This window comes from Mastigoproctus giganteus, chromosome 10 (genome assembly GCF_048544385.1).
Source record: "Mastigoproctus giganteus isolate SK-2022 chromosome 10, ASM4854438v1, whole genome shotgun sequence".
Lineage (NCBI taxonomy): Eukaryota > Metazoa > Arthropoda > Arachnida > Uropygi > Thelyphonidae > Mastigoproctus > Mastigoproctus giganteus.
Genome location: NC_143584.1, coordinates 139,903,483 through 139,919,729, shown reverse-complemented (window position 1 = coordinate 139,919,729; position 16,247 = coordinate 139,903,483). Strand labels below are relative to the sequence as shown.

The following is a 16,247-nucleotide window of genomic DNA, read 5'->3' as shown; positions in this document are numbered from 1 at the left end:
GTCCAGAGATCAACTGTGATTCCAGCTGAAACCGTTGAGACATTTGGGAACAACATCTGAGTACCACAACAAGACGTCCTAGTTCTTGTTGTGGTACTCATCTTTTTTTTTTTTTTTTTTTTTTTTTCATTTACCGTCTCAATAAATGTTGGAAGATAGTTTATATTGGTGCAAGCCAACTGCATTGTCCGAAATTCTTGGCTAGTAGTTTTCTTACCCATTCTAGCGGCTGCCGTTTTTTTTTTTTTTTTTGAGTTTTTTTGGCCACGTAAGCGTCTGAGGAGATTCTAAACAGAAAGCTGGAATGGCTACTGCTTCACGTATAGTTCACACATCGCCTTTCACTGAGCTCAGCGATTGTTAAAAACAGGATACCATTGCTAATTAACTGAAAGTAAAAATTCAACAAAATATTTATGTAAGAAACGCTAAGTGTAGTGAAGAAAACAGTTTTTCTTTTTTTCATTAAAGTACAGCTTAAGTTTAAAAGTGCAGTACGTTTGTTATTCTCAAGGAGACAACAGACAGCTTGTGTGTCCGACTGCTTATGAAAGGGAGATGTACAAATGGGATAAAACACTGAATATAAAATAACATCCCCTAGATATGAGAGCGAGATGTCATAACCCAAAATCTAAATAGGATAACATAAATTTCGGAAGTAGAAAATGACGGCGAAAGGCGCTTGGAGTTATGATACAAAGGTAAACTTATAATAAAAAATTCTCGTTTGCTAGTTGAATGATATCCTCATTTATGTGAGTATATTTATGTTTACAGTGAACTATTCATGAGGAACCTGTTAAAGAAAAGAAAATTCAAGTAAAATACTCCACAAACAGATTAATTAAACTCACAAAGTTAAGTCTTCTTCGCCACAGAGATCCTGTAACGTTAATTTTAAACTCTCCTGACTTTTGGTTTTTTAGTTTATATTGTGTATCACAAAAATACAATTATACGTAAATTGATTACCTTGAGCTATGTGTGTGTGTATATATATATATATATATATATATATATATATATATGTAATGAAAGTCGCTAAAACGACAATTTGACTGTCTCTGTAGTCAAAATATGAATACTGAATTAAACGCATTAAACTTCAAAAATCAGTTGTATATTCACTTCTTACCTCCATTCACCGTATTGCTTTTCTTCTGCATATTAATGGTAAGGACAGATGATATCTTGTACAAGAATATTGTGGCGCCAGGTGGGCAGGAGCAGCAGTGTGTAGCACACGCTTCTTGATTAGACCAGGGTTCGAGCCCGTGACCCACCAATACGGAGGATGCGGAAAGGTCAGGGAATGACCACCGCATATCCCCGGAGCAATATGGCCTTAGTTGCTAATGCCCCTAAAAACCAAATAACAACAACAACAACAAGAATATTACACAACGAACAGTTACATTAACATTTGATTAATTATCGTCGTTACTCAGGGAGCGGTTGGTTGAACTACGAGTAATAAATTGCAATAGAAAGGGCATTTGTGCTTACGATGTAGTAGCGATAGGTCTCGCATCGAAGTAAAAATAAAATAAAAATAACTAAAACTATTCTAAAAGTCATACTTCGAATAGTACGCAAGCAGTAACAAGTTGCACTTGTGTATCAGTAAAGATAAACGAGAGTCAGATTTTTGAAAAAAAATTTACATTAACGCTACATGAAAGCACTTTTTATAGCGGAAAGTTTCACTTAGTTCCGAGTTGTTAACGTGGAATTTCCCTCCATTAATTGATGATACATTACTTGTACTCGCTATGGCGGACTCCCGTTACTCGTAATAATGGACTTCTATCATGTTTTTAGGCGGGTTTTTAGCATATATGCTTAAAGTGATTGGATTATTGTCTTCTTCATTATGTCCGCCCGTATGTACTCAACTTCACTCCACTCCAAGGGGAATGAATGGATAATATGGTGGATGAGCAAAAATGAAATGCTCTCGGTTCGTGCATAAAAGTCGTTGCAGTTTGCTTTTCTGTTATCAGTTTACTAAATACTAATACAAAACACGAATTATTATTTGCTTAATATATTAATCACAGAAAAAATGTTAAATGTGTTAAAGTCCAGGAAAAAGTATGTTGTCAGCGCTTTAATTATGCAAGCGCTAAAAATATACTACGGTAATTGTTCAATTTGTTAAATCAAAAAGCGTGAAATACATGTTGCATTTCATGTGCAATTATAAAGTACTACACGACTTGGAATGAATATTACGTCGGTAGGCATGTGCAATAAATTGAAAACGATTACTTTCATATATTTTAATTAATCAGTTAGCAGTTAATTGGTAAGATAATTAGTTACATATTTACTTTTCGCTTCTGTTAATCACAGAAAAATAACAAATTCAATTAATTTAAGGAATAAAACTCTAACGAGCAAAAAATGTAATGCATTGCGTTCACTAACTTGTTTCTTTTAGAAACAATCAGAATATGGGTTATTTGGAAACTTATAAAGTATTTTGCATTGAGTTGTATTTAATATCGTTACATTGTCATAGTGAAGTTTAATAATGCTTTTAGTGTTTAATATTAACCAGATCGTTATTTTATTATATTATAACGTTATATTATAACGAGATACGCTCCAAAACAAGCCAAAGAAAAAGCTGAACTTAATTGCAGTATTGTAATTAAATATTTATTTGTTGACGAAATACTTTCTCTAAGACAATAGGGGCACTATGGCATAGTCCGAATTTAATCAGAAATTTTCAATAGTTAAAAAAAAAAAAAAAAAAAAAAAATAGGAAGTTTGTTCGCGCTTACTAACATTTTGAAGGCATTCAGGTACTTATTGCATGTGTAAAGATAAATTAAGGGCAATTGCCAAACATTTTACGTGTGAGGAGTCTTCGAGAGCTAATGCACTCAAAGTGTCAGAAGTTAGTTGTATACAATCGAAGTATCCTGAGTTATGAGAGGGTCATTAAACGCATGGGTAAGCAGCAGCGAGCCCAGGGAGTTAAACAAGTAGTGGGTAAGTTAATTTCGGAACCGTGGTAGATGTAGGTGTGCGTTGTCTTAGGTAAGATTATTTCGGATGACTGAGATGATAGACTAGGTGAGAAAAACGTCGCTCCTTTTTCCGTTGACGATTTGCGTGAGGCCGAGGAGGACAACTGGCGTAAACCGGTAGACCTGGTTTTACCTACACTAGTGAAGGGCGAAACGGGGACATGTTTGAGTCCTATATAATGGTGTCGATCCGCCAAGGCAAGTATTTTGTCTCACCTCATTTCCCTCACACATCTTTGCGAGCTGAAAGTTCTTCAGGTAAATTGACGGCTTACATGAGCGAGAAGTATTTTGACGTAAAAGTGAACGGACAACTCAGAATTGGACCCCCTTAAAAATTAAAACGGCTTTTTCTTTGAGAGGGATACAAATACAGCTGAAATGCTAACAAAGTAAGTTTTTAATTGTTTTGGGCATGTGTGTGTGTTTGAGAGAGAGATTAGCAACGTGCTGCATTTTTTCTTCTTACTTGAAGGCGGTCAACTTTTTATTGTTCTAAATTATCATAATATATAGTTTATTTAATATTTAAATTAAGTTTGCCGAGCTGACCGCTCTTAACTTATATTCTTGAGGTAGGTATAATAATAACTAACCGTGGTTATCGCAATTATAATTTCGACTGTTAATGATTTCCTGAAAATAGAAACACTTTGCATTGAACTTAAATTACTGTTACCAAAAATGTATTTGAATGGACTGTATTCCTTTCCTGAAAACATCTTTCATTATGTTTTTGTGTTAGTAATCTCTGAACCGTAGAAAATACGAAAATGCTAATAAACATTTCATGATGCGTTAAGTCACCGTCCCTTTCAATAAAGCGTTGATAAAATTATTTGTTGAATGCCATAATGTTCCCTTTCTTCTATGGAGAAATTAATACTGGCATCCCTGGAGGTACGCGAGTTTGACATATGCGTTTTCGTATAAATGCGAATTGTATTTTTGGAAACGAGAATTGTATTTTTAGGCGCGTTCGCATATATATGCATAAGCGCCTATTGTCTTCACCATGTCCTTCTGTCTGTCTTTCCGTTTGTAACCGCACAGGTATTTTTAAACCTCACAACTGTGTAGCTAAAAAAAAAAAAAAAAAACACTGTCCTCCAGAAAGCAGCTTTATATTATTATTACTCCATAAACCGTTCGTGTGAAGGGTAGTCCGTATCTGCTTATGTTCAAGTCTCGATTTAATTTTGCCATCATTGAGTACACCCACATCGTAATTTTTCATCTTTTAAGTTATTCTTAATCTGTGTTGCATTCTTGTTAATCAAGAGTTAAACGCTCTAACAGTTATAAATGTTCGAAGTATTCTTGTTAATTCTTTTCAACAAGAATAGCTAGGTAAATTCGCTATTTCTCGATAAGTGAGTTTATTTGCACTAGCAGTATTACAGTTGTTGTTGTTTGGTTTTTAGGAGCATTAGCAACTAAGGCCATATTGCTCCGGGATATGCGGTGGTCATTCCCTGACCTTTCCGCATCCTCCGTATTTGGTGGTGAGCAGTATTACCGTACTTAATACATACATTTTGTACATAACACATATTAAATTATTTTGTACTAATCGTAATCTTGATTAAAATGCTCATAAAATATTAATATTTTCGAAGAAAAGTACATCCTCGAAAAAAAAAAAAAATAATAAATAAATAAACAAACCGTCGGCTGGTCTAGTTCAGAACCTAACCCAGCATTATTACATTTTCCTGGCTAATACTACTTTTTCTATGGAAAATTATTTCCGAGATTCGCCTTACCCTTTCGGGGAAAGCATTCATGGCGTACCTGGTTCTGTACTTGCAGTCAATAAATCTTAAGTGTTCTATTTATTTGATTATTATTATTTTAATTAAAATAGAATACTTATATAACATCTTGAACCTGATTAAATAAACCAGTGTCTTCAAAGGCCTTGCCATTTCGTATCTGGTATTTAAGTTTTTTTGTTGTTGTATAACTCATTTTTCTATGGAATTTAGATTTCTATAATGTGACTATGCTTATACCACGTTGAATATTAAGGTAACGTTTCGGGTACCTTGCCGGAACCCATCCTCAGACCATAAATAGGCTGTTGACAGCCTCCTGCTTGCCGAATGTCTCAATTCTGACTGCACCTTCAGAGAACGTTTCGGAAACCTTAATGTATAGTGTAAAGCGTGTTAATTGTCTGACAGCACCAGGGATTTCCCCCAACTTCGCAACCTCAATGTATAGTGATTTAGTTAAATAGCTAAATAAGTCATCTTGATATTCACGTGATATAAGATACTCATTACAAAAATCTAGATTCCATAGAAAACCCGCACGGTAACTTCCTTTTCCAACTATTAGGCCATTTTTCTGTCCTTTGTCATAAAATATCTTGAGTATATGTGTACTATTTAAGATCCCGCAACATTCTTTTGTATCATTTTATTTTTTTATGGGTTCTGTGGACGGAGGACTCTTATTCAGGAACTGGAATGCATTGTGTCACATTGCCTCCAGTTTAGCCCAGAGGTGGTGAGATGTTCATTTCGATAGACGTTCTGTGAAGTCTGTTCCATAATTCTTAAACTAGTTCTTGCAGATTTAAAATTGGTTTATTTTTGTATTATCTTTAGAGCTGGTCACTCACCCATTACATTAGCATTATGGGACATTTCTAAAGCTACCGCTGCAGAAAACTGAGATCTCGTCAGTAACCGCAGCTCTTTTGCTTATGTTTCTCTCTCTCTCTCTCTCTCTCTCTCTCTCTTTAACAAACGCCTGGAATCAAGTAACTGAAACATGCTATTTGTCCATTAATTAAATTATGCGCACAACACGCCAACAATAATAGGTTAATTCATATTTCTGGATAAAAGAGTACATTTTAAGAGATTTTATGGCTTCTTCGTTGTGAGTGCGTTCACAATGAACTGAACTCCAACACAGTGATGTTGCGAAGGTTCACGGCGCCCGGATGCAAGGGTTAATTTCTGTTCCCGTCCTTTATTTTTCAATGCAAAATTGACGGTAAAAGTTAATTTTGCACCACCCAAAAAAAATGAAAACAGTACCCACGGTTGGTCGTCCCTCTCACCTCCCACACCAACGTCATTATGTCCCTACTGTAAAAGTTTAGTTGGTTGTCTAAAATGCTCGATTTAGGATAGCGATATCTCCCGAAAAGCAACTCTTTCATACACTGAATGTAGAAAATTTGGAAAGTTGTCGAAACTAACAACTGATCGGCAAGGTCCATTTAACTGTACTTTTGAAGTGAAACTTCTTTCGGTGTGCTCCAGGCCGTTTTAAGATGGGAGTGTTCGTGGATTGGCAAAAAAAAAAACGCAACGAAAATGCGACCCTTGCCATAAGTAAACGCATTACAAGCACTCTGAACAGCCAAATATCGTACTAGGTTAAATACCCTGGTTCTCGTGCGATCACCGAAGGTAAGCAGCGTTAGCCACGGTTAGTACTTGGGAGTCTGACCACCTAGGAATAACGTTTGTAGTTGACTAGAAAGGAAAAAAAAAGAAAGAAAGGCAAAAGCCTTCCTTCCTTTTTTTTTTTTCTTCTTTTGTTAACCTGTGAAAAATATTCTTCCGATTTTCAGGTATCATTTAATTTTGTTAATTGGTAAGGCAATAAACTGTAAATTTATATATTTGCTTTTATAGCCTGTGGATTCCCTCCTATTTTCGCTTATTAGAATCGCCGTTAATAGAATTAAAATTCAATTTGTAAACGTGATAACAATAAACGGCGCTTACGACATATCGTATAGTGAACGGTATTTTGTTATGGAATGTCCATCGTGAAGTGACTTGATCGTACAGTGAACAGATCGAAAGCGGGGTCCACTGTAGTGAGCGTTGTAAGGCGTATAGCGCAAGTACACGTGCAATGCGTCCGTGGATTGGCAAAAATCGCCTAGAAAATGCGACACGAAATGATTCATCCCCCTCCTCCACCATTCTACAGGGGTACTGAATGAGTCATGTGTCACTCGTACCTGGTACGAGTGACACATGACTCATTCAGTACCCCTACTGATTGCGTGATGTTATTTCTTTAGTCATTCTCCAACGTATTTAATAAAACATTTCGACGGAAAAAAATTTATAATTCAACATGTATAAGGCGTATAGAGCACGTATGCGTGCAATGCAACCACCAAAACTACCTCCATTGATTATAAAAGAGAGATCTAAGCTATTTTAACAGTGGAAGAAATTACAGCGTCTGATGGAGTTGAACAAAGAAGCTGGAGAAGGTCTATCCACATCTCCTCAGAAACGTTAGAAGTGAATTTGGAAGGAGTCATGGAAGTTGATACTGCAAATGAAAACGATGAAGAGTCCTCTAAGCCCAGTCATAAACGAAAAGTTAAGAAGCCAAAACAGACTGTCAGAAGTACTCCATCAAATTGTTCAAAACATAGCAGGCGCCATACATATCCGAAGCAGCAACAGGATTTTAAGAAACACCGAAGCATCCACGCACAGTTTAAACGTACATTCCTGGATAATGATTTCGGTTCAGTCTGTTCCATGTATGATTGGCTTTGGTTCAAGAAGGATGTGAAGATTGTAGCTCTCTTCTTCAAACAGCATTTCCAAATGAGGATGTAAGTAAAATGTCGGCCAGTAACAGCTATCGTGGCTCTCTCAAGAACAAAGTGATTCCTGTTCTATCGAAGTCAAATGGTTTTAAATATCATCCGCTGCCACAGCACTTGCCGAAACTAGATTTTGTAACGGAACGTCTCATACCTCCGAGGCTCGCATTCATACGGTCAATACGGGATCCTCGTTCAAATGGTAATGTTCGCCTAAAGAAGTTTCACTTGACTTCCGCTATGCATGCTCGGCGCGCGCACAATTTTTTATCTTTAAGGCTAACTCTGATCATTATTTAACTACAAATAATGGGGGAGCACATTAAATTATTATTAATATCAGTTTATTAGACATAAAAAGCTGTGGTTTATCCCGGGAAGGCAATGTGCCAGAAGGATATGGAATTCACAAACTGAGGTGCGAGGAACACATGTACAAGGGTACGTGCGTCCTCGACCCCGGAAAATTACAAGAATCAACTTACAAATGCAGGATAACAAAAACAAAGTTTGTAGTGAAATAAAGAAAGGCAAAAGAAGGAAGATGAATGCAGCAGTCAGAAATGTCCAGGAGCAAGTGATCATCATAGATTCATGAGCTGGGAACAGTTCTTAAAGATCTCCTTTCTGTAGAGCTCGTCTTCACAGAACTTGTCTGGGTGGATGCTAATTTGTTAAAGATCTGAAGGAAGTTGGCCGGAAACATGTCCCTCAGGGACTCAGTATTTGTCATTGTAAGCAGCAGAGGGAGGCAGGTGTCGGGGTGTTTTCCCTTTGCGTCCTTTGGATCAGAGATTAATGGGGATACCGACGAAGCATCAATTCTCCCCGTTATAAGCCGTGCAAACGTGAGGGCATTTCTTGTCGTGATGAAATGTCTCCAGGGAGTGGTGCCCAGATTGGCCTGGAGGATAGATCTGGATATAGTAAGGAGGGTGGCCCACCATCCTCTTCATCCATCTTAGCAGCCAATATTCCAAACTGAGGTACTTGTTTAGGAGGAGGCAGGAGCAGATGACCAAATTTCAGAGATACAGAGAGGAATAGGGGTAATACACCTCAGGATGTACCGAGCAAGCAACGCTGGCTGACGCACTGCCCACAGAGCCGCGTGCATCTTCTGCCTCATCCTGGCAGAGTGCAGCTGGAAGGTGAGCTAAACATCCCAGGTGAGACCAGGGTCAGTGTGGGCGGTCACTCGTTGCACCCGCTTCCTGCCAACGAGATCTGGATATCATTTGTGTGGACATGAAATGTTTGAACATGATCCTCGAAACATTCCTGCACAATGCAGGCTTCGTGACATGGGGGTTTTCTTGTTGAAAGTCCATGCCATTTAAATACACAGGCACCAGGTATGGTAAAACTTGTTCCGAAATAATGCCAAGGATGTGTTCAGCGGGGATGAGAGGAACCAGTGATGTCCATGAAACGTCGGGCTATGATACCGCCGTCGGCCTGTTTTCATCCAGAAGCATGGTCCGCAGCTGCTTGCCATCGAATACTCACCATTCCATAGGCATGATGAAGCTGGAACCGTGATTCATCAAACCAGTTAAGTGACTCTTTCCCAGTCTTTTAATGTCCAGAAACGGCTTCCGTGCCCACTACAAGCGGAGGTGTCGATGATCGTCGATCAACAGATGGACACGTGAACAGATCGCCTACTCCGTAGGTCTATCTGCAAGAGCATCGGCTGCATTGTGTACTCACAACGTTTCTCTGTGTTCCCTGGTTGTTGTTTGTCGTTAATTGAGGGATCGTGAGCCGCTTGTTTTCCCGGATAACACATGCCGTCCGCCGTTCACCTCGGTTGTAAATCAGTGGTGGTCTTCCCATCCCGGCACGTTGGGTGGTGTTGTGTCCCTCTTCAGACCATTCCCACCTTCACTACGGCGGCCTTCAAACAGCCGACAATGGTTGCTGATGCTGACCCTCCCATTCCTAGCGCAAAACCATTCCTCGAATTTTATCACGTTTAAACTCCGTAGTCTTTCCCCATTTCACGGGCTTCGAACTTACAAGCACTAACTGTGCCGTCACTATATATGTTGTGCCGACCGGTGACAGCCACTCCTAGGTGCCGTGGGATGCATCCGCTCGTGGAGACAGGGGTGGCCATAAATATTTTGGCTCATGAGTGATTCTTGTCCGGTGAGAATTGTATATTTAAATTCTGTGCTATCTCAGTAACTGTTTTCTGTTTTTATCTCCTCTGTCCATTTCTTTTGAAATTTATTCGTTCTAAAAACTCATTGTTGAATATGGAAGCAAGTCCATTAAAACACTTAGTTTCATTAGACATTTGATTCATCCCGGTGTCTTTTACTCATATATATCCATACACTCCCAGCTTGCTTATCAACAGTCGATCTGGCGTTTTTTGACATGAGCATCTCTTTCGTTCAGCATTTCGCAAATAAAGAATATGAACTTGGCTCCCTTATGGAGAGCACTTTAAAAAGTTGGTGTAACAAATCCAAAGCTCGTCACCGAGTTTATTTCTAGGTTTATCTATCTAGTTGCACTGTTTGTATTTGTCATTAGGTCATCAGCTCCACAAAAACACCAGCAACTTCATTAACTTCGAATCCTGGCTGTTACCTTGGTTGAGCAAAGCACTTCATAAACTATTTGCCGTCTCTGGAAGTATCCTTTATGCCAGCCTTGACTGGACACTATGGAAGCTGATTTTAAACAAACATAATATCGTAACTTTGGCTAAGCTCTTCACTGTCAGTCATATCATCAATCACCGCGTCTTTACACAGCAAAAGAAGAATGCTGGATCAGCATTAAGGTCTTGAGCAGTGAAGTCTGCAGAGAATGTTTCCCGTCAATACCATCGACTTTTTAGTCTTGGAATTGACTGATACTCTACAGCGACAAAATGTACGGAACCCGCAAACTTCCCAAGAGAATTTTATCACATTATGCGGTACTGACCTTAGTAAACTCTCAAAAGATGTGCAATATAATCAACTCAATGAAGAACTTGTGTTTAAAAATATTTACATACCCTATATTTGATTAATTTTCTTTAATCTTTTTGTTAAACAAAAAAACGTTGCAAACCCCTGGTACTATTTCGTGACGGGTTATTGCTAGTATCGTGTACTACATATGTGTATTATACATGCTTGAAATAAAGCCAAAATTAAGTGGGACTTTGCTGTAGTCACTTTTCCTCTCTAAGAGTATCTCGTGGAATGCATGATGACTCTTCCTATGATTAAAGCTGGCCCCTTTCAAAATCGGCCATGTGGTAGGCAATGGCATATCACATTATCTGATGCCACAGAGACCATAATAAAACCAACTCCAAAAACTGCTGTTAAAGGAAGATCTGCAACTAGGTGGAAGGATAGGATCAGTGAACTTTTGGGCGTGACATTTTGCGATGCCGCTCGTATAGCATATGATCGATGCAGTTGGAGGATTTTGTTGATGGCCACAACAGCTCCTCAGGGAACTATGTGACTGGAAGAAGAAGATATTAAAAATAATTTTCATGCGGACAGCTATCACTTCTACAGCAGGTTCTCTTTGCTTTTTTTTATTCTAAACATTTCCAAATCCAGTTTTGAGAGAATCAACTGAGAGAAAGAGAGATTGGATTGCATTAAGGTGGTGGGGGGATTATTATAAGATTATCACCATGCTCAGGCCTTTTTATTAGTGGGGGAGGTACAGTTTTTTTTCTAAATATGAAAAACGCCTGTGGGATGAATTGGTGGAGGACCATATTAATTGAAACGAGGTAAACGTTATTACCAGCTGATATTCCATTGCCAAGCTTTCTCATCTAGTCGGTATTTGTAACTTGTTATCAAAATCAAAGGCTCCAGGGATTTTATTTTTCCAAAAATGAAAGGCATTCTCAAGTTCATTGAGGTGATTATTCTGTCGAATACTTGACTTTAAGGTATAGCCTCATCGCATTTCTTTAGTTATGCGATGAGGATACCGTCAGCTGTAGCTAAAGAACATAGCAGACATTAGTTTAGTTTAACCTGGTATATGACACCGTTGTTAAAAGATATACAGTGTAAACAGGAGTCTTGTAGTGTGTTTTTTTTATTGTTTTTGGTCAAATAACCACTTACTAGATTTCTATAACACAAAATTACTAGTCAGATTTATATTCAACTGAGAGAGAGAGAGATTGATTGGATTTTCATATTTAACACAATATAGAGCATCACGTATTAGAGAATGTCATCCAAATGTTCCTTATCCGCTCCAGTAGTAAAATACAAATCGAATTTTTACATATCTGTTATAAGACTTGTTTTTGACATGCTTAAAAATATAAGAATGTCTTCCATAATCCGTTCATAAATAAAAAATACGACTCTAGATAAAAAAAATTACGTTTTTCATTGTGGAAGAGAATTCTGTAATCTAACAATCGGAAGTGAAATTACTACTTTAAACTGTTGTTTCTTGGAAGAGAATTGAACACAATTCAGAATAATATATCTGCCTTACTGACCATTTGATGATCATTACTGGTAAATGGACGGCTGTTGTTGGTTTGACTTGCCTTATTGTGTGAATGTGTTCTAGCGCGTTGTACCTGTAAGTACAGAATTCTTCCAAACAGGTCTTGAAATTACATTTTCATACCACTCAATTACCATTGATAATGGCTGTCATTTCTGGCTCACAAGTAACACAAAAATACCACTTTCCCATATTTACCAGATACTGGTATTTTGAACCTCATTCCTTTCCAAGTATAAATAAATAGCTCATAGTTAAGTTTTTTTTTTTTTTTTTTTTTTCGATTTTCATTGGGAAATACGATAACCAAAGTAGGACATCTTTTGCGGATTCTTTTCCTCCTTGTTGCAAAATTGGGATTATTGTTGTTTTCTTATACGAATGAAGTACAATGAATTTAATGTATTTGGCCTTTTGCTAGGATATTTAAGTTGATATTTAGGTACAAAGGAAGTTTTGTTTTTATGCGTGTATTTGTTCGTGGAATCGTGCTTCGCTTAATTATTTTACTCCAATGGACCGAAAAAAAAAAAAAAAAAAAAAGTCTGGAGAGTGAAGTATTTTATTATTTTTTTTTTACTAGTTTATTGGTATAAGACTTCTAGTCTTACAAATTCTTTTTTAAATAGCATCGCACTATTAAAAAAGTGTGTATATCTGTATTAGAGCATTTAGATTAAGTAAAAATAAATGGCCAAAGAATAGAAACGGCACGTAAAAATGTTAAAGTGGGAACATATCGGATTATCGCTATATACCCTCTGCCTTTGCGCATTCATCTGTAAAACTTTTCTTTTCTAAAACGAGACCCTGTTTCAATGAACATGCATTCACTTGCTTGGCTCAAAGTCCTAGAACGCCTGGTTATAAATGAAATTTTTCGCGTTATATTATTGCTTACCATTTGAGTCCTTTGTTATATCATGTATATTGGAAACATGTGCTTCACTTCTTTCTCATTCGATCTACGAAAGCGAGTCCAGTTCTTAATGCGATTCTTTGCCAGGAACTGTTGGGAGCCCTTGCAGTAAGGAATAAATCATGTCATATTTATATTATATTGCAAACTGGTTTATGATCAACCATATACACTAAAGCGAAAATTAAACTTCTAAATATTGGCCTTTTCGCCAAATTTTGTAAGTTCGTAATTTCGGCACGACAAAATTGTTTCCTTTCTGCTAATTGCATTCCAGTTAGTTATTTGATGAATATATTGACGGGATCGGATTAAGAGTTTTAAACCTCAGGGGCTTACATCTGGTGAGTATGGGCTTGGCACATCCAGGGTCCTGAGCTGGATATCACGATAAACCTCAGGCTTCCTTGCACCTTATGGCTAATAATAATAACTATTATATATTTATTTAGGATAACCTTAAATGATATTTTACTCCTCGAGCACATTTCAGGTACAGGAAATAGAAACCATCTGAAATGCTAACTCATGAAATGTTATGAAAAATTAATCAAGTTCTGTGTTGATTCAACCGATATTCAACTTACTGCCACACTTTTTTTTTTTATACTATTGTGATCAATATTTGCACAAAAAAGGTGTGATCTTAGAGCTCAATTCATTGATTAGGAATTGGTTCATCCAGGTACGACTTCACTTCGTTATGGAAGTTGGGCGAGATCCTATCTTGATATTAAATCAGATTTGGAATGTCTTCCTACAGCTGTAATATTAACCCCATATCAAATCGAGATAGATTGTTATTGCCGGTTCTGCAAGTAAGAACGTTTCCTTCCGATATTGCTGCAAAGACTGACCCTGGAACTGTCTCTTTTATGACGTAGCCGCATGGTGAGCGCGGGAGTGCAGTAGCACACACGTTTGAGTTGACTGTAGTTCGAGCCCACGTGGCTGATAACTACTTTTGTTGATTGAATTGTTATCAGAAAAGTTAGTTGTAACTTTCCTGACCTATATGATCATGCCTCAATATAATCGGACATTTTTTTTTAAAATTTAACTTGAGGGTTTTTTTCCCAACACCGTAATCATAATTGTGCCGATTCACTTATCATTGAAGAGCAACTTGTGCGTAATCGTGCCAGGTGGGAAGGAGCAGCAGTGCATAGCACACGCTTCTTGATTAGACCGGGGTTCGAGCCCGTCACCACCAAATACGGAAGATGCGGAAAGGTCAGGAAATGACCACCGCATATCCCGGAGCAATATGGCCTTAGTTGCTAATGCTCCTAAAAAAAAAAAAAAAAAAAAAAAACCAAACCAAGCGTAATCGTGCCATCATTAGCCGTATTCCTGAGGAACTCTGAATAAAAGACGTACTGTGTCATTTTGTATGTGGATTTAAGCTGCCACATAATCTGTAACCGTTATGCACGTTAATGAAAGCTTTCGAACGACTTGCCAAGCGGTTAAATTATTTGTTTATTAATTTCCAAACTATTAATTCGTTGTAAATAGTGTGATTATGCTTTTGGTAACACAATCTATTCCACAAGCAACTTTTGATAATATACCTTGATAATGTAACCCGGGAATGTAATTCATTGCACACAGCGCTGAGTAAGCTATAATCCTCTTAGCCATGATGGCTCGTTTCTAAATTGATTTTTTTTTTTTTTTTTTTCACTGATAATTTAAGGCATTCAACATACAAAATCATCTCAACTAACGCATAATTCACCTACTTTCGAACAGAAAATAAAGTGAAAAAATAATAATAATAACTTGAGGCATTGACTCATGCCTTTTTCTAAAGGCATCACCTGGTCCCTGACAGTACTTGTAGGCTGCTTTTATGTCTGTATGGAGTGGGATAGCCATTATGAAAAAAATTTAATAATACTCTGAAATTTCGAATATAGTAGGCTACGGTTATTTATACTTTGTTTTGGCGACAGTCGTTAGTATTAATATTGGCCATAGGGTGTCCGGTAATTGCTGAACCAAAAATAAATAAATAAAATAATAATAATAAAATAAAAAAAATCAGTTTCATTTCCGACCTAGCTGAAAAAAAAAAAAAAAACACTTTCATACAAATTGTATATACATATGTGTGTGGGGAAAAAACATTAGACTACTTCCTCTTGTTTTCATTTTTTTCTTGTTTCCACAGTCTTGTTATTATATTCAACAGATATATATATATATATATATATATATATATATATATATAGGGTCCAGTCACATTATTATGGCTACCTACCTAGTATCTAGAATATGCGCCTTTCGCAGTATGCACCCCATCCAGCCGCCGTGGGAGGGACTCAGTAATTCCGCGGAATGTTGCTACGGGTATATGTGACCATGCAGACTGCAGTGCACCCCGGAGCTCCTTTAGGTTCCTTGGTGGAGGATCCATCCGTCTGATGTGTCGATCGAGGTGATCCCATAGATTTTCAATTGGGTTAAGATCCGAAGAATTCGGTGGCCAAGGAAGTAGCTTGAAGCCTTCGTCATGCTCCTCAATCCACTCGCGGACAATTCTGGCAACATGGCATGGCGCCATTGTTTTGCTGATAGATACTATCGCGTCCCCCCCCCCAGGGAACACAGACAACATGTACGGGTGTACCTGATCGGCGACGATCGATAGGTAACCATTTGCGTTCAGGGTGCCCTCCAGAGGTATCAGCGGATCCAAGCATGCCATGAAAACATTCCCCAGACCATAACGCCTCCCCCACCAGCCTGCCTTCTGCCAACAATCGTGTCCGGGTGTCTGTTCTCGGAGGTTTCACGCCTAATACGCCACCGTTCATCCACTCGGTGGAGCAGAAACCGTGACTCATCGGAGAAGGCCACTCGGCCTGGGTTTAGTGTAGGTATTGCTATGCCAACTGACAGCGTTGTTTGCTATGAACGGCCGTCAACATGGGTGCTGTCACCAAGCGTCTGCTCCGGAGCCTAATGCACAACAGGGTTAGCTGCACTGTTGTGTTGAAGACCTTTCTGGTGGCCCCACGGTTCATTTGGACGGCCAGTTGAGCAACAGCAGGGCGCCGATCGATCTCCTGACGAACCATTTCAGCCGGCGTTCACCTCTGGGATCAATGGCGCATGGGGCTCCACAGTTGGCGCGTCGGATCGTCAAAACTATCCCATTTGTCCAGTCTTG

The 16,247-nt window shown here is 38.2% G+C and overlaps 1 protein-coding gene across 1 annotated transcript in view; it reads left to right on the top strand.

Annotated features, from left to right (window-relative positions):
• The first annotated feature begins 3,251 nt into the window (after window positions 1-3,251).
• LOC150079319 (uncharacterized) overlaps window positions 3,252-16,247 on the top strand; it is a 127,758-nt gene continuing 114,762 nt past the window's right edge. The window contains exon 1 of the mRNA XM_090383848.1: window positions 3,252-3,436. Coding sequence (XP_090239974.1) covers window positions 3,426-3,436 — 11 coding nt within the window. The 5' untranslated portion in view covers window positions 3,252-3,425. The remainder of the gene's footprint in view (window positions 3,437-16,247) is intronic.